This window comes from Ochotona princeps, chromosome 4 (genome assembly GCF_030435755.1).
Source record: "Ochotona princeps isolate mOchPri1 chromosome 4, mOchPri1.hap1, whole genome shotgun sequence".
NCBI classification, from domain to species: domain Eukaryota; kingdom Metazoa; phylum Chordata; class Mammalia; order Lagomorpha; family Ochotonidae; genus Ochotona; species Ochotona princeps.
Genome location: NC_080835.1, coordinates 55,969,869 through 55,987,979, shown reverse-complemented (window position 1 = coordinate 55,987,979; position 18,111 = coordinate 55,969,869). Strand labels below are relative to the sequence as shown.

The 18,111-nt window shown below is 55.0% G+C and overlaps 1 protein-coding gene across 4 annotated transcripts in view; it reads right to left on the bottom strand.

Annotated features, from left to right (window-relative positions):
- CAPN5 (calpain 5) overlaps positions 1-18,111 on the bottom strand; it is a 53,826-nt gene that overhangs the window by 20,352 nt on the left and 15,363 nt on the right. The window contains exons 1-3 of one of the 4 annotated variants that reach the window (XM_058663632.1): positions 10,982-11,136; positions 10,254-10,453; positions 2,900-3,031 (exon numbers count right to left, since the gene is read on the bottom strand). In XM_058663632.1, coding sequence (XP_058519615.1) covers positions 2,900-3,031; positions 10,254-10,418 — 297 coding nt within the window. In that variant the 5' untranslated portion in view covers positions 10,419-10,453; positions 10,982-11,136. Of the gene's footprint in view, positions 1-2,899; positions 3,032-10,253; positions 10,454-10,605; positions 10,683-10,793; positions 10,896-10,981; positions 11,137-18,111 lie in introns of those variants that run through there. The other 3 variants (XM_058663633.1, XM_058663634.1, XM_058663630.1) reach the window with 3 other exon arrangements.

Sequence of the window (18,111 nt, the reverse complement as noted above, 5' to 3'; positions counted from 1 at the left end):
CCGGTCCACCAGCAGGTTGTGGCTCTCAGGCTTTCCTGAGCATTCAGAGGCACCTGCGGAACTGCAAACTCAGCTTGCAGATGGACAGGTCTCTGACCAAGCCTCGGAACGCTCATTCCTTACAACCCTTCCAGACAACCTCCAGCTGCTGGCCCTACCTCAACTCTGCCCTCTGGTTGCCACAAGTGGGCTCTGCCAAGACTAGGACCCCTCAGCTTGCTCCACCTATGCAGAGACCCTGCACCCCCACCTCCAAGGGATGGAGGCCAACGAAGAATCCGTAAGACGACCATCTCGCCAGAGCCTGAGATGGCATCAGGAGCACAGCTGTTCTGTGAAGGTGCAAGGCAGCGCAAGGACATGTGAGAGTGGCTGGGTATGTGGGCGTGCCAGGCAGACACACACGGCAAACAAACGGAAGACAGGCCCAGGTGGAGCAATAGAGAATGATCTGAAGGCTCTAGTGAACCACAAACACAGACCATACACGGCTAGATGTGGCTGAAGTGACTGTCAGGATCTCCCAAGACAGAGCCTGGGGCCCATAAAAACACCTGCAGCCCCAGGGGCACTCCTGGGGCCGATGTGGCCCCTGCTCCAGGTGGAGAGGCCCACCCCTGGCGAGATGAGGCACCACATGACCCTCCAAACCGTCTGCTCTTGGCTGGAGGGGCAGGCCAAGGATCTCACCTGGGAACTGTTCCCACTCTCGCCTACATTCAGGTTTGCCTTGGATCTGAGCACTGGTTTTGTCTTTCAGCCTCACAGTGAGTTATGAAGCCATGGAAGGACAGGGACAGTCCTCTCCACCCAGGAGCCTGTCTGTGTGTCCAGGGCAAGCATGCTCCCAGGGTCCTTCTGTCTGGCTCAGGCCAGGCCAGGGCAGGCCAGGCCCCATGGCAGATGCTCAACCAACCACTCACATCCTGGCTCAGCACAAGTCCACTGCCCTGACTCGGGGAGCAGTCAAGCACAGGAGGCCCCCCCCAAAGAGCCCAGAGAAGAGGGAGACCCCTGTCACATAACAGAGAAAGGGGGCAGTAGTGTTGCAGCACAGTGAGCTAACACAGCCTGTGGCACCACCATCCCATATGAGCACTGGTTGGAGTCCCAGCTGCTCTGCTTCCAATCCAGCTCCCTGCTTATGGCCTGGGAAAGCAGCAGAGCATGGCTCAACCTTCCACCCCCATGTGGGAGACCCAGAAGAGGCTCTAGGTTCCTGACTTCAGACTAGCCCAACTCTCTGGCTGTTGCAGTCATTTGGGGAGTGAACTGTAGCTGGAAGATCTGTTCTCCCTTTCTCTTCCTCTTTCTTTGCCTTCCTGGAGAAGGGGACATGTGTGTCCAGGTGGGGGAGCAGGGCTGCAGGGCAGGCTGAGCAATCCCCACCCACTCCAGGAAGAAACCAGGCCAGGCAGGGGAGGCCCTGCACAGCAACAGGCCCAAGAAGGGAGGGGTGACAACAAACAGGGTGGGTCATCAGGGGCAGCGGGGGCAAAAGGCTCCGTAATGAGCACCCCAGGGCCTCCCTCCAGTCCCCAGGGCCCCTCACAGCAACAGCACCCGGAGGTAGAGTGTAATTAGCTAACAGCACCCAGCCCTGCCCCTGCTCCTGAGAGAAGGCCCAGCCTGGGGGCCCCAGCAACGCGCAGGAGGAACCAGCAGCCTGGCTAAAGGTCACCCAGCATCAGCCTGTAGCCTGTAGCCTCTGCCTCCCTCCAGGCCAGAGCAGGGTCCACAGCAAGTTGGGGCTCCAAGGAGCAGGCCTCTAGCAGGGGTTGCTGGCCCACACTGGCCCTGACCGCATGGGTTAACTCTCCCATGCTGGTGCCTTGCTGGGTTCAGCAGGCAGAGCAAGCTGGGCCAGGCTGGCCTGCAGGGAGCTTACCCCGAGAGGGAAGAAAGCAGGAAAACAGGTGATTACAGGCTAGGCTGGGTAGTGCAGGCTGGCCCAACAGAATTCCCCTCCAGACCCAGACCAAGCCCCACATGCAAGAGCAGGCTAAAGGCTGGGGAGTGGAGGCAGCCCCCCCACCCACCAGAGAGAGCTGCAGGCCCTTGCACCCCTCAAGTGAAAGGATCCCAGATGTGTCCAAGGATCCTCCCTACTCCCAGCTCAGCGACCAAGGCACAGCCATGGTCTCTGCTGAGGTGCCTGGGACCCAAAGCTGGCAGCTGCCCAACCTGCACAGGGACAGCAGGGGCCTAACTCTGTGGATGGCCTCTCCCCTCCGCCCCCGCCAAGGGGCTTTGAGAGACAGCACCATCCGCTGTGCACAGGATGAGAGAACAGGGCACCACCCAGAGGCAGTCTGGGTCCAGGGCACAGCACCCTCTGACGGCTGAGGGACACCTCAGAGACCCAGGAGAAGCTCACATCTGCTTTGCAGGGAGTCCCTGGCGTGCAGGTGCTAGGACCTGAGCACTAGCCAGGGCAGCCTCGGGAACGAGACCTTATGCCGTGCACGGGGCCTGATGGACAAGAACCCATTGTATCCTTGCACCTGCCTGTGAGGCCCGAGTTTTGCAGACTGAGCAAGTGGAAGCCAGCATCAGAGCCACCAAGTGGGGGAAGCTAAGGCTCAAACCCCAGCCTGCGAGGCTCTTGGGTCCCACTGCCAACATCCCTATTGCACAGGTATGTCTCCTGCCAAGGGGCTCCAGGGCTACTCAACTGCGGTGGGGACATGATAGAACCACCTTGCTGAGGGGAAGGGGTCACACAGACTCCTGGAACCTGCACCTGGGTCCGGCTGATGGGTAAGGGAAGACAGTGACACCTGTCTGGTACTGGAGATCCAGGGTCCTTCCCTAGCCATCTCCTGCACACCTGCCATGCTCAGACAGGCTCACCTGTACAGCACTAGCCCGCATTCCCCTCCCCTACTCCTTGACTCACCTTCTGCCACAGGGACTCGCGGGAGGCAAGAGACGAGCAGGCCGCTACGAACCAGCAGTTGCCCACCTGGCCCTGGTGCAGGTCATGGGAGCTGATGCCATCCACAAAGAGGCGTGGGTCCTCACAGATGTCCTACAGTGGTGAGAGGAGACCATGAGGGACACCGGCCACCCCTAGTAGAAAGGAGGCTTGTGGTCAGTGTGACCCACCCGCTCCCCCAAACCCACCTTTCCCTGGTCCTGCTGCAGAGTCTGTGCATGACCAGAGGACGTTTTCCAGTTGAGCAACTGCCAGTGACTGGGAACTGCAGGAGGGTGCCAGGATGCTGGATCTGGCGCCAGACTGCCTTCCCCACTGGCCAGCCAGCAGAGCCTCAGTCAGGAAAAAGCAGGGTGGGGTACCAGGAATTCAGGTGATAACCATAAAGCGAAGGAATTCAGGAGCCAGGAGTTGGGACCCTGGGTAGCACTCCCTGCCCTGTAGTCTCCCCTAGTCTCAGGCCATCCCAGGAAGAGGAGCTGCCACTGTCCACAGGGAGTACAAGGACTTGACAAAGGCATGCAGCAAGCAGATGCCCAATGCAGCAGAAAGTCATTTAAAAACATTGTTCAATTTAGTCACTTGACAGCAGGCAAAGAGATCCAAGAAGAGAAAAAGACAGAGATATTGCCCATTTTTTGGTTCACTCTCCAAGTGTTCACAATGATTGGGGCTGCCCTAGGTTGAACTGGAAGCCGGGAACTTAGTCTGAGCCTCCCACATGGGTAGCAGGCACCCAAGTGCTCAGGCCATCTCCATCTGCCTTCAGGGCTGAGCATCAGCAGTTAGCTGGAATTGGCAGTGGAGCCAGGACTTGGTGCCGAGGACTCAGATAAGGGATGCAGGCACCCTGAAGGATGCTTTAACCCCTGCAGCAGGACCTGTGGCCACAAAGTCCTTCTTGTGGTTTTCCACAGAGATCAACAGGTATGGCCCAAGGCAGTGAGCCCAGAACATGGTCTGGCAGTCAGGGGAGGGCAATGAGTCATGCCAACCAACAGGCCTCGGGCCACCCCTTCCTAGTTCCCAAAGCTTTGGCTCTGCCTGCCATGGCGGGCTCTGGGATTTACTGCTCTCTGGACCTGATCCCACCCACAGTGCTGGGGCCTGGGCTTCCCACCTCTTTGTGCTGGGGGGGTGGGGGCTTCTTTCTTTACACCCCCCAGGAGCCAGGCCCTGGCTCCAGTTGGGGGGAGGAGGAAGCCCAGCAGCCCCTCTGAGGCCCAGCTTCCTCACCTGGAGTCATGCATCATCCACACTGACCAATCCCCCTGGAGAAAAGTACCTCGCCTAGTGCCTAGCCAGTGGGTCTCTGTTTACACTTTCAGATGCTGGAAGTCATGATTTCATCTGGATTGGTGACCCTCATGGCCCTTGGCATCCCACCACAGGCCAAGCTGAGCAGCTGGCAGATCCCTGCAGGAGCACCCAGCTTGGCTCCCAGCCTGGCCCCAGGTCACCAACACAGACCCCTGAGCCCCTACTTGTCTGATGTGGGACCAACGGCCAGGCTCTATAGAACCATGGATGAACAGAATTTTTCCCCTTTCCCTGGGCAAGCAGGGCTCTTCCTGGGCCTGCAGTGGCCACACAAGCCCACAGGCCCACTCCTCTCAGCATCCTCCCTGCATGGAGCTCTCCTTGGTATGGCCTCCCATGTGCCAGGTGCTATGAAAAGACTCCCCATGGTCCGGGAGGGGACAGTAAGACAATTCTACAGGTGAGAGGTTGCATCACACGCCTTGTCACGCAGCCGGGAAAGGATGAGGCAGGCCTCTGCCTGTCTCCACTTCAGCAGATGCTCCTGGACCAATTCAAGTGCAAGACAGACCAACATCCTACTTCAGGCAGTCAGCAGAGGCCAGCAGAGGCCAGCAGAGGCCAGCAGAGGCCAGCAGAGGCCAGCAGAGTCCTGCTCCCCACCTGCAGGCTGCGTAACTCCGGACCTGTGGCTCCACCTCTCCTGTGCTTCCATGGCCCCAGCAGGACTCTTACCCCTTCAGGGTTGAACAAATGCTTCTCCACAGACCACAGACATGGGACATGCAGCAGTGGAAATGGGAAGAAGGGCCCTGCGTACCCACTCAGATGTTTGGGACCCCTATGCCCAGAGCTAGAGCAAGGACTCCAAGTCCCCTGAGGGCATAAGTGGCTCCTGACCACTCCTGCCAGTTTTGATGCCAGAGTGAGCCAGGGCCAGGCTGCAGGGTGGCTTCTCCAGGGCACGGGTCTGCACACTGATATGGAGACATCGCAAGAAGCATCTTGACCCAAGGCCAAGTCTGCTGCCTATCTTGTCTCGCAGGCCTGGCCACACCCAGCCCAGCCTCTGGGCTCCGGCAGCTGGAACTAAGCATATGCCTGCGACGCCAGGGAGGCAGGCCAGGTGGGGCGGCAGAGGGCCTCACGTGCCTCTATGTGGAGAACCCTAGACACCCCGGGCCATGGAAGAGAAGGCCCCTGCTTGGCAGCCCCAGCTCTGTAGACATGGGGGAAGCTGTCTTCAGAGTACCCTCACCTTTCAGTACTCCCAGCCATTGCCCTGGGATGCAGATACTATGGCCCCACTATACGAAGGAGGAGTGGTGACATTCAAGGTCAAGAAGCAAGGCAGTGGGGCCCGGCAGCGTGGCCTAATGGCTAAAGTCCTCGCCTTGAACGCCCTGGGATCCCATGTGAGCGCCGGTTCTAATCCCGGCAGCTCCACTTCCCATCCAGCTCCCTGCTTGTGGCCTAGGAGGGCAGTCGAGGACGGCCCAAAGCCTTGGGACCCTGAACCTGCGTGGGAGACCCGGAAGAGATTCCTGGTTCCCGGCTTCGGATCGGCGCAGCACCGGCCATTGTGGCTCGCTTGGGGAGTGAACCACCGTATGGAGGATCTTCCTCTCTGTCTCTCCTCCTCTCTGTATATCTGACTTTGTAATAAAATAAATAAATCTTTTAAAAAAAAAAACAAAGAAGAAGAAGCAAGGCAGTGGCCGGACAGACAAGACGGCAGAATACCTCACTGAACAGCCCAGCCAGGGCCAGAGCTCACTATCATGGTGAGGCCCTGTGCCCAGCACAGAGTTGTAGCCCTGGGTGCTTCTCTATCCCTGCGAAGAGGGACCAAGCCTGGGAATCAGGTTAGCAGAGTCCACTGTGGACTCACTGTGGCAGGGCCGGGAGCTGGGATGCCAGGCTGCCGAGGAGGTATGGCCTGGGGCTCCCACCACACAGAGGCTGGGGCTCACCAGCTCCATCTTGGTGCCAGCTGGGACCTCCCCAGAGTCCCGAGGCCCTGAAGCACATCTCTAAAGGCTCATGAGAACCAGGCACCTGTGGCAAACTGGGCACCGTGTAAAATTGCCCTGAAAGACAACTGCCGCCAGCATCTCCTCACAGGTGAGAAAATCCAGGAACAGAGAGGTCACATCACCTGCCCAAGCTATGCAGGAAGAGGCGACCAAGACACAAGCTCGGCCAGTCTCACTCCAGGCCCTCTATGTCACCACCCTTCCTCCTTCCTCCACCTGTCCCCAGCAACAGCCCAGAGCATGTTGCCATGCAAGCTTTAGGAAGGGGCGGGAGAAGTACAATCCTTCACTGCTACCAGCACAGGACCAGTGAGTTGGGCTCAGGGCCAACATGCGTGATTCTACTGCCCTGGGCCACCATCTGCACACTGGCCACAGGAATGGGTCCTAGAAGGTGAGCCTCCTGGTCAACACGCCTCTAGGACACAGCCTTCTGCAACTGCAGTCAGCTCCTCTCCCGGCCCCACCCTCCCAGCCCGTCAGACCAGCTCCACCAGACGGCAGGCCACAGCCTAACCCACACCCTCTGTGCACAAGAGGAAACCGGTGCCGGCCCCTGTGTACCAACAGGAATGCTGCGTGCAGCCAGCCACCTGTGCTGCACCTGCAGAGGCTCGCTGACCCTGCCCCCGCTCTGTCCTGGACGTCCACCTTTACCCCCATACCTTCCTGCTAGACTCTCAGATCACGGAAGTGGGACCCTCTGCTTGGCACGGGAAAGAAAGGCAGTGTCTCGGGAGTTGTACTGGTAGCAATGCTCGTCCCCTGCAACACACCCTCCCCCGGCTAGCCCACCTCAGAGGCTCAGATGGGCTGAGTGTGCCCCTAGCTGCCAGGCCCCAGAGCCAATCACCTGCTGCATAGTAATAAGCACGTGGTGAGGAGCAGAGCCTTCACCAGGACAAGGCCCAGGGACAGAGCTGCCAGCCACCAGACTGCCTTGGGAGAGCTTAGGACTGATGCGACTCCAGGCCCCCAACCAGTGTTCCCCCATGAACCCCCTGGGCCAATGTCCAGGTATGGGGGTGGGGCCCTACAGGATGACAAGGGACCTCTGGGTCAGGGGGAGGAGGCAGGTGGCTCCTGTCCAAAGCCCTGGGAACCCCCAGGCCTCGCTGACTATCCATTTTCTTCTCTTACTTCCTTGCCAGGCCTGGGAGGGAAGCCAAAAGATGTTTACTGTCCTGGGAGGAACAAACAATAGGCCTGCAAGCAAATGGGGCAAGGACTTAAGGCACGTAGGTGCTCCAGGTGGCAGCCTGGACCCACCTGCAGGGTCAGTAATAGATGAACATCCTAGGAGGACTGGCCCTGGGTGCCTGACACCAGGTTGATCGCCAAGAGAAGCTGGATGCTAGGGAGTGGAAACGCTGGCTCTCAGCTCTGTTTGCAGGTGGGACTCAGGCCAGAGGCAAGCAGCTGTGAGTCAACAGGCACCTTCGGGTAGCCCTGTCCCATCCCTGAGCAAGACAGACCTGACGTCCTGCTCGGCCCCTCTTGGGCCCCACTGAGACACCCCTTTGCTCCAACCCCGCACCCTGCCCCTGCTCCCCTCCTGTTCTGTGGCCCTGTCTACAGAGGCCCCCAGCAGGAATGGCAGCAAAGGAGAAGAGGTGGATGTGTATGGCAGAACCCTGGGCTCCGCAGGAAGAGAGACTTAGAGAGGGCAGGTGATTCCATGAGGACACACAGCAGGCCTGAGTTTCCCCTGTCATGGCCTGGCCTCACTAGTCATCTTCCTGAGCCACAGATCTGAAACATCCAGGTGACAGCTGCAGGGCAGGAGGGTGGGACAGGGCAGCTAAGGGCTAGATTGAGTTCTAGCTAGGGACCTAGAGCTGAAGGCCTACAGCCTCACAAAGGGCCCTTTGAGGCTGGCTGCCTACCCCACCCACTTGACAAAGCAGGGAGAGGAAGGCGTGGGAGTCCGGCTGGAGGTTCCCTGGGGGATCCAGACACGTGACACTAGGGTCAAAGATTCTATGGCTGCGGCTCAGCTGGCTGAGGTCACAGGCATCCAGCCCTTGTCCTGGAGTCAGGACCAGCAGCTAGGACCAGCCTCTGCTGGTCACCTGTGGGACGGTCTCAGGCATGTCCATGGGGTGATCCCAGGCATGCATCTCCACTGAGTCCCCTACTCACTGCCTTTTCCAGGAAGCCTGGGGCTGGGGAGCTTTGGCCCATGCAAAGCCAAAGCCGTCACACAGGCTAACAGCCTGTCTTTCAATGGTCCCCACTACCCTCAGACAGGAGCTGAGTGCCCCAGGTCCCAGCTGCACTGCCACTGCCTGAGAGAGCAGGGGGGCCTGGGCCTGGGGGTCTTCACTGACTCTAAGCTTCCTGCCAGTGCAGGCCTGGGAGGCAGGAGTGATAGCTTAAGTAACTGGGTTCCTAAGGGGCAGCACTGTGGTATAACAGCTTCAGCTACCACCTGCAATATCGACATTCCCTGACAGAGTGCTGGTTCGTGTCCTGGCTGCTCTACTTCTGATCTGGCTCCCTGCTAACAGCCTGGGAAGGCAGTGCAAGATGGCCCGGGTACCTGGTCCCCTGCACCCATGTGGGAGACTGAGATGAAGTTCCAGGCTTCTGACTTTAACCTGGCCCTACTCTGGCTGTTGAAGCTGTTTGGGTGATGAACCAGCAAAAATTCTGTCTTCTGTCTGTCTCCCTTCTCTGTCATTTTTTTCAGAGATATAAAAATAAATTGTTTGGACAATAAGATGATGGACTCTATGTTTGGTATATGCTTGCAATGGGGGAATCTCAACTGAACTTGAGCTGTGGTTATGCAACAAGGTGGAGGAATCCACCATGGTGGGAGGGTTTGGGGAGGGGTGGGGAGAATCCAAGTACCTATGAAACTGTGTCACATAATGCAATGTAATTAATGAATTAAAAATAAATAAATAAATAAATAAATAAATAAATAAACAAATAAATTGTTAAAAACAAACCAACCAGGCCTGGCACGTTGGCCTAATGGCTAAGGTCCTCGCCTTGCACACACCGGGATCCCATATGGTCGCTGGTTCTAATCTTGGCGGCTCCACTTCCCATCCAGCTCCCTGCCTGTGGCCTGGGAAAGCAGTCAAGGACGGCCAAAAGCCTTGAGATCCTGCACCCGCGTGGGAGACCCAGAAGAGCTCCTGGCTCCTGGCTTCGGATCAGCGCAGTACTGGCCGTTGTGGTCACTTGGGGAGTGAATCATCGAACAGAAGATCTTTCTGTCTCTCCTCCTCTCTGTATATCTGACTTTGCAATAAAAATAAATAAATCTTAAAAAAGAAAAAAAAACACACAAACAACCCAGTCCCTGCCAACCACATAGGAGACCTTAATTGAGCTGCTGTCTCCAGGCTTTAGGCCGGTGAAGCCTAGCCTCAGCCCAGCGGCTACGGGATCTGGGGAGTGAACCAGCTGGTGGAATTTCTCTCTGCTTCTGTCTGCCTCTCAGAGTTACAGAGGAAGAGAAGAGAAACTCACCTGGCAAGGCCAATGCCCGAGGCCAGGGCCGCCTCACTCAACCTCACCAATATTCCTCCTAATGGCTTTTGGATGAGTACTGGGCCTCAGGCCAAGCTCCTCTGCACTTCCTCTCTTTTAATCCTCACAACAACAGTTTGAGGGCAGGCGCTATTATTTTTTACTATAATTATTATTGATCAATCAGCATCGTAAATGCTCCTTATTCACACAGCCAGTGACTACTCCAAAACCATTACAGTAATAATCAGGAAGTAGCTCCCACACACTTGAACTTCACTCTATTTCTTACTCAGAAAAAAAGTCACACCCATATCAGCTTATTCTGATCCCAGAAATGACCCAAGGGAAAGTGGCGGGCATGTGGGCCTGGCTGGGTGGTGTGGGCCATGGTGCTCCTTGCCCAATCTCGCCAGCAACCGGGGCGGGAGAGATTGTGGAAGGGACTTGGAGGAGGGGGGAGCTTCCTCATGGTCAGGGGTCCTTGGGTGTCCCTGTCTCTCCGCCCTCTAAGTCCCGAACCCAGCACTGACCTTGGGCCGCTTCCACTGGACGGCAGGCCCTGGGGTGGCCTTGTAGTAGAGTGAGTCATCAGTGGCAGGAAAGTGGGGGTCCTCAAAGAGCACCTTCTTGCGCTGGCAGCTCCGCTTCAGGGCCGCATAGTCCTGCTCCTCGTAGGCCTTCACGCAAGAGAACATGGTGGCTGCTGCCTCAGGCCAGGCCCCAGGGACACCTGTGGGAAGGGAGGCAGGAGTGGGACATCACACACTGTGGTCCCAGGCACACCCAGCCCCGAGTGCCCCCACCCTGCCACCGGGCAGGCACGGTGTGTCTCAGTCACACAGCTGCCCCTGGGGCAGAGTGGGGAAGGGAGCGGCCCATCACCTGGTTCTGAGCCCCTCACCTGCCTCCCTGCCTTGTACAACCTGCTCCCCTGTGACAGCCCTGGCTGAATCAGAAGAGAGACCGATTCCTGCTGCTCCCAGCTGGCGGCAGGAAAGCAGCGCCAGGCCAAGCACCACCTGGCGGCCCAGCGTGGGCACAGCTCATGGCCCCTACCATCCTTCACACACCTCTGCAACCAACACCTCAGGTTCAAGGGAGCAGTTTCCGGCTCCTGGGCCTTCCTTTCCTCCCTGGGGATCCACAGGAACCCAGCCAGGCTCCCTGAACTCCCTGAACCAGGCAACCCAGATGGGGAAGGGCTCTGGTGAGGAAACCCATACCCTGGCCACGCCCTAGTCCCTCAGATTCCACCCACCTGGGCCGTTGTGGAGTTCAGCACCCTCAGATCTGCTCCCTGAGGGTCTGCAAAGGATGGCACTCGAGTCCCATCCAGGTATGGATCTGAGGAAAAGTGGAGTCTAGCAAACTGGCTTCCAGAGCGAGTTGAGAGCAAGTCTGATACGGGTGCCACTCCCAGCTGTGTTCTTACCCGCTGCGTGACCCAGGCCAGTCACTCAGCGGAGCCTCCTCTCAGAATCTGGACAGGTAGCAGGGTGGGGCAGCCACATGGCTGAGTCCCTACTGCACCTGTTGCTGCTGTATCTCCCACCCCCATACCCACCAGGGCCTGATCATCTGTCCCAGTGTCTCACTATGTGACCCCAGGCTGACCACTTGACCCCTCTGGCTGCCCCTCTGCTCAGGGAGACCAACAGTCCTGCGCCCCACCCCCAGCCTGGGAGGCCTGAGAAAGTGGTGAAGGCTGCAGAGCCAGTTCCTGGTACACATTTACTGAAAAGTCATTAGCAGCACCGGTCCTGGCTGGGTCAGCTCAGGAAGCAATTTAAGCTGTGAGAATTAGATCAGAGACGCTGAGAGCAGGAGCCAGGGTTGGCAATTCCAGGAATTCGGAGCCCCCAGGGCCTAGAGAGGGAGAGCAAGCTGGCTGAGATCACACAGCCAGACTAGAGGAGATAGAGGACTCTGGTTGCTCCCACGGGTCAACATGCCTGGGGGGCCTGCGAGCCTCACCTGGCCACTGGCCAGCCCTTACCCAGGCACAACCCGCTATACCCTCTGGCTCATGAGGCTGGCACCCCAGACAGGCCAGGAAACAGCAAGCCAAGCCTGACTCTAGAAGCACCGAGTCCCCTTTCTGTGACCTGGTGTTTTGGGTGTGGCCCTCTCTGTTTTTACATTTTTGTTTTGTTTTGGTTTTGTTTTTTTGTTTTCATTTTTGTTTTGTTTTGTTTTTTTTGCTTTTTCACCTCAAGTTTAGGTTGAGCAAAAACCCTGGGAGGTGTCCAGGACATGGAGCTCCCTACTGTCCTGCCAACCTCAGCTGGCTTCCTCCACTCTGGGCCCAGGGTCCTGTGGCTACAAGCTCCTGGCAATTTCCCTAAAGCTGCATACCCCAGGGCCTTTGCACAAACATCCTCCCACAAGATGTCTCTGCCTTGGCCATCACACAGTGCCCGGTCTCTGTACTCTCCAGTCCTCACTGGCCCAGCCCACGCCCTCCCGAGCAGGTTCCCTGTGCAGCTCCTCTCTGGAACCCCAGGGTCTAGGTGAGGGGCAGAGGTGCCTAGTGCATCCATGAGGGTGAGTGCAGGAGCAAGTCCTGCCAAGCAGTTAGGGTCTCTGGGGCTGGATCAGCTTTCTACAACACAGCACCCTGTCGGCTACAGGCAGGCCTGCTTCCTCCCATGAGGCTAGACCTCAGGCTCCCTCCCTGCTCCTGAAACCTGGGTGCCAGCTGCCACCCACATCCCACTGAGAGGGCTAGTGAAGAACCTAGGTGTTTTCTGCCTTTGTGATTTCTGCCTTGTTTGTTTGGCTGGGGGCTGTGTGAACCCCAGGCCTGACCGCCTGAATGTGACACCCGGCAGGTCACCTGGCAGGTCACAAAGGCAGAGCGCTCCTCAGGAAGGAGAGCCCTGGTGTGCTTGTTAGGTAAGTGGCTCACTGCCCTAGAGCCCACCAGTTTGTACTATTTGAAAGTTGCTTGCTTCAAACCCACCAATGGAAGCCTGCCAACTTGCTCTTTTTAAAACTTAACAAATAAACTGACCAGTCATGATGGTATAATAACACAGAATTGGCCTGAAATGTATAAAAAGCCTGTGCTGTTGAACCTTGCTCGCTTCTTCTTTGCCCCTTCTGCTGCAGCTGGGAGCCTAGTTTGAATAAACTGCCCTTTTACATCGACTTCTCACTCCTGATGATTTTCTGGGGATTGCAAAATCTGGGCACAACACCAGGGGACAGCCTGGTCCTGTTCTGCCCCTGTCTGGGCCTCAGCTTCCGCTCCACAGGTAAGAACCTGAGCAGCTCCATTCTGAATTGGAAGGAAGAGCTACAGGACTGAGCCTCAGTCAGGACCCAGGAAACACACCAGCTGCACAGAGGGCACAGGGCAGCAGACCGCCCTCCCAACCCTAGGGAGCGCCAGAATCCTCCATCTCTACCAGCCTGGCTGTGTGATCTCAGCCAGCTCACGCCCCCTCTCTGCGCCCTCAGGAAACCCGTGATTCCAGGAATAGCAAAGTCTTGGTTCTGTGCTCCAGGGCCGGCACCACCAGGCAGGCAGCAACCTGGAGCAACCACCAGGCAGGTAGCAACCTGGAGCTTGCTATGATGCTTCCAGATCCCACCAGGTACACAGGTTCCCACGCTCTGGGCTCCTGTGCCCCAGAAATGCCACCAGAAGGGTCCCACCAGGAGAAACGGAAGGGTGTCCGATTGTTCTTTAGATGAGAAAGGTCTTTCCAAGCCAGGGGACAGGTGAGCAAAGGCCCAGAGAGGTATAGGGGAGTGTGCACAGCAGGGCCTGACAGTGGAGGTCCTGGTAGTCTGAGAGTGAAGGTGTTAAGCAAAGTCAGAGTGAGGGGGCTGGGAAAGCTTGCAAATCAGGCTGATTGGAGGTTGCGCCTTGAAGAGGAAGCTTTCAATCAGCAAGTGTCCCCTGATGCGGCCTCTGCCCTTGGGGTTGCCCTAAGAGTGCACTGCATAGCTGCAGAGCAAGGAGCTGGCACCCATGAGCTTCCCAGGGTGTTCCATCCGGGCTTGGTAAGGCAGGGCCTGGGTTATGTGTGCTGATGTTAGGGACACCGTACAAGGCGAGCAAGAAAGTTGGTAAGCACAAGCACCTCCCCCGTCCTGTTCTCTTTCAAGGAGAACGTAGTTAGGTCCACCATGCCTTTGACCCCTTGTGACCCTTACCTGTCTCCAACTTAATAAGAAACAAGCAGGTGTAAGCTGAGAGCTCTCTCTCTCTTTTTAAAGATTTATTTATTTTTATTGAAAAGTCAGACATACAGAGAGGAGGAGAGACTGAGAGGAAGATCTTCTGTCCACTGATTCACTCCTCAAGTGGCCGCAACGGCCAATGCTGATCCAATCCAACGCCAGGAGCCTGGAATCTCTTCCAGGTCTCCCACACAGGTGCAGGGTCCCAAGGCTTTGGGCCGTCCTCGACTGCTTTCCCAGGCCACAAGCAGGGAGCTGGATGGGAAGTGGGACCGCCGGGATTAGAACTGGAACCCATATGGGATCCCAGTGCATTCAAGGTGAGGACTGTAGCCACCTGAGAGCTCTCTTAAGCAATGGCATTTCCCCCCCATACTTTTACTTGGTATTTTTCAGTTTTTCCCATTACCTTATATTTATGGAAAGTCAAAATGACATCCCACTTACAGTATGTAGAATATTTAACTCTAGAAGTATTAGGGATTTAAAAAAACATTGAGTCAGGGCTGGTACTGTGACATAGGCCACACATATACCCACCATCTGTGGCGCTGGCATTCCACATGGGCACCAGTTCCTACTCCAGCTGGTCCACTTTCGATCCAGCTCCCTGCTAATGTGCCTGGGAACGCAGTAGAGGATATTCCAAGTGCCTGGATCCCTGCACCCATGTGGGACACATGGTAAAAATTCCTGGTTTATGGCTTCTGTATGGCCCAGACCTGGCTCCTGTAGCCATTTGGGGAGCAAATCAAAGGATGGAAGACCCATGTCTCACCCTCTAACTCTTTCAATAACTACATATTTAAGAAAAATACTGAGTTCCTAATGGTGTTGGAGGGGGACATGTTCCCACAGCAGGCAGGGGCCAAGCCTGCAGTCCTGGCCAGGGATGGTCCTGGCCTCCCCAAACATCAGGATGCTGGTGTAATGGACCCAGCACCAACCTCAGGGGCATCACAGGGACTGGAGGCCGTGAGCAGCCGCAGGGCCTCAGGGCCAGGACATTGTGACTGCTGGGGCCAACTGAAGGAACTAGCCAGAGGCCACTGCTGCCAGCAGCAAGGCCCAGTACAGAGGTCGGGTCACTGGGAGTGAGTGGTGCAGTGAGACAAACAGCATAGTGGGACAGAACACCAAGCCCATGGGCAGGCGTGCAGCACAGCTGTTAAGATAGCACGTGGGATACCCTAAATCCCATATCAGAGTGCCTGGTTCAAGACCTAGGTCCTCCACTTTCAATCCAACTCCCTGCTAACGTGCACCCTGGGAAGCAGCGGGCACAGGCTCAAGTACCTGGAGCCCTGCTACCCATTTGTGAGATTCAAATTGAGCTCCAGGCTCTTGGCTTCAACCTGGCCCAGCCCTGGCTATTGTGAGCATCTGGAGAGTAAAGCAGCAGATGGGAGATCTCTGCCTGTCCCTCAGTTGTTCCACGCTCAAATAAAGAATGAAAACAAGTTCATTTTAAGAGTTAAAAACTGAGGGGACAGTGTGGCAGCATAGCTGGCTAACTGCTTACCGTGCCAGCTTCTCCTATGAGCACCAATTTGTCCTGGCTGCTCCACTTCCCATTCAGCTTCCTGCTTGTGGCCTGGGAAAACACCAGAAGATGGCCCAAACCTTTAGGCCGCTACACCTATGTGGCTGACCCAAAAGAAGCTCCTGGTTCCCGGCTCTCAGCTTCAGACTGACCCACCTCTGGCTGGCTGTTGCAGCCATTTGGGGGAGTGAGCCAGCAAATGGAAGACTTCTCTCTGTGTCTCTTCTTTTCACTGTAACTGACTTTAACGTAAAATGAATAAACAAAAAAAAATGTTAAAAATACAAAGTCCAGAGTAGGGGCAGCTGAGCCATGACTGAACCCTGGGAAAGAAGTGGCTTTTTCAATAACCAGTGCTGGCCCCAGGCTCTTCCCAGGGAAATACCAGTCCCGATCCCTACCTCCCACTGTACACAAAAACTGATTCCAGACAGATACACTTCTGACTCAAGGGAAGCACATGAGGCCTTTAGAATGAGAAAAGGAGCAGGTCCAAATGGCCGACAAACCAAAACACAAAACAAAACCACAGTGAGATGCCACTATGCCCCGCTGTTACAGCCACAGTGAAAAACACACAAAGGCACACCCACAGCCCAGAAGGCGCCTATGTATGGGTGCTGAGGACATTCGTCGGTACAATCACCTTCTGAAAGGATTCATTTATTTTATTTGAAAGGCAAAGTTAGAGAGAGAGAGAGAGAGAGAGAGAGAGAGAGAGAGAGACAGATCTCCCATCTGCTGGTTTGCTCCTTAAATGGCTGAAACAGTTGGAGCTGAGCTGATTTAAAGCCAGGAGCCAGGAGTTCTTCCAGGTCTCCCATGTGTGTGTGGGGGCCCGAGAACACGAGCCATCCTCTGCTGCCTTCCAGGCACATTAGCAGGGAGGTGGATGCTAAGTGAAATAGCTGGGACTCAAACTGGACCCTTATGGGATGTGGACTTCAGGAGGCAGCATTACCTGCTGTGCCACAGGGCCAGTCCTGGTATGTTACTTTGTAAAATTCTTAGATATAACTACTAAAGTTGAACACATGCATACTAGACCCAGTAAGCTCATTGCTCAGGCTATGTTCAACAGAAATGCTTGCACAGAATCACCAAAAACATAGACATGAATGTTTGCTACAGGAGAATTTGTTATAGGTAAAAACCAGAGACAACCCAAATGTCCACCGGCATAAGAGGTTATACTGTGTTTGCATATAATGGGATGCCAAACAATTATGAAAATGTATCTACTGCTGCATGCAACCCTATAAATGAATCAGAAGAAGGAAGGTACAATATTGTGATTCCACTGATACAGAACTGAAAAGCACAGTCAGCACTACTTTGGTACCAAAGACGTAAGAAAACCAGAGGTCAGTCTCCCTGATGAACACAGAAACAAAAATCCTTCACAGAATACCAGCAAGCTGAAGGGATCATTTGTTCTAATTGGGTAGGGATTTACCCTGAAGCGCAAAGATGGTTCAACACGTGCCAGTCAGTGTGGCACGCCATATTAGCACCAGATGATCACCGCAGTAGAGGTAGAAAAAGCCTTTGACTATATTTAGCAGCTTTTCAAGATAAATACTCTCAACAAACCAGGTACAAAACTCGAGATACACAAGTCATAGCACTTCTACACTCTAACAACCATCTAAGAGAAAACAAGAAAGCAACCCTATTTAAAATAGCTACCATAAAACAAAAATATTAAAAAATGTATTTGAACAAGAAGGTGAAAGAGTTATGTATTGAAAACATAAACACTGACGGAAGAAATTTTTAACAAGAAAAGCTATCCTGCATACACACACACATCAGAAGAATTAACATTAAGATATCCATGGGCTATGGTTGTGCCACAGTGCATTAAGTTATCACTTACAATGCTAGCATCCTCTATTGGAGACGAGTTCAAGTCCCTGCTGCTCTGTTTCTGATCTGGCTCCCTGCTGTTCCACCTGGGAAAGTAATGAAAGATGAACCCAGCCCTTGGGCACCTGTCACCCATGTGGGAGACCAAGATGGAGTTCCTGGCTTGGGTTTGACCTAGTATCAGCCACTGTAGCCATTTGGGGAGTGATCTACCAGATGGAAGGTATTTCTCCCTCCCTCTCTATCTTTCTCTCTATCTCTCTAGTTTTCAAGCAACTCTTAAAAAACAAAATATCCATAATGCACAAATTTAATTCAGTCACTATCAAAATTCCAATAACATTTTTCACAGAAATAGAAAAAAAATCATATGGAAAGACCCCAAATAGCCAAAGCAGTCTTGAGCCAAAAGAACAAAGTTGGAAGTATTCTACTCCCTGACTGCAAAATACTCTACAAAGGTACAGTTATGAAAACAGCATGGCACAGGCTTGGTCTCTGCCTACCAGTCCCTCCAATCCATAAAATTGTGTGGAGCTTCTCTTTCTCTTATTTAAACACAACTTCAGTCTACTCACACCATCATGTCTGGGCTTGTAAATTGTCACTGCGACCAGCACACAAGCCAGACTCACCAGTTTTCCTGCCACATTATGGGGAGCTTGCCTGGGGTTTCCTGAGACCACCAACAGCCTGTTGTTCCTGCTCATTCTTGTTCATCGCCTCCATTTTCCTTTCCAGAATGTTCCCATGGATGTGTGCGGCTGGAGGTCACCTGGTAGAGG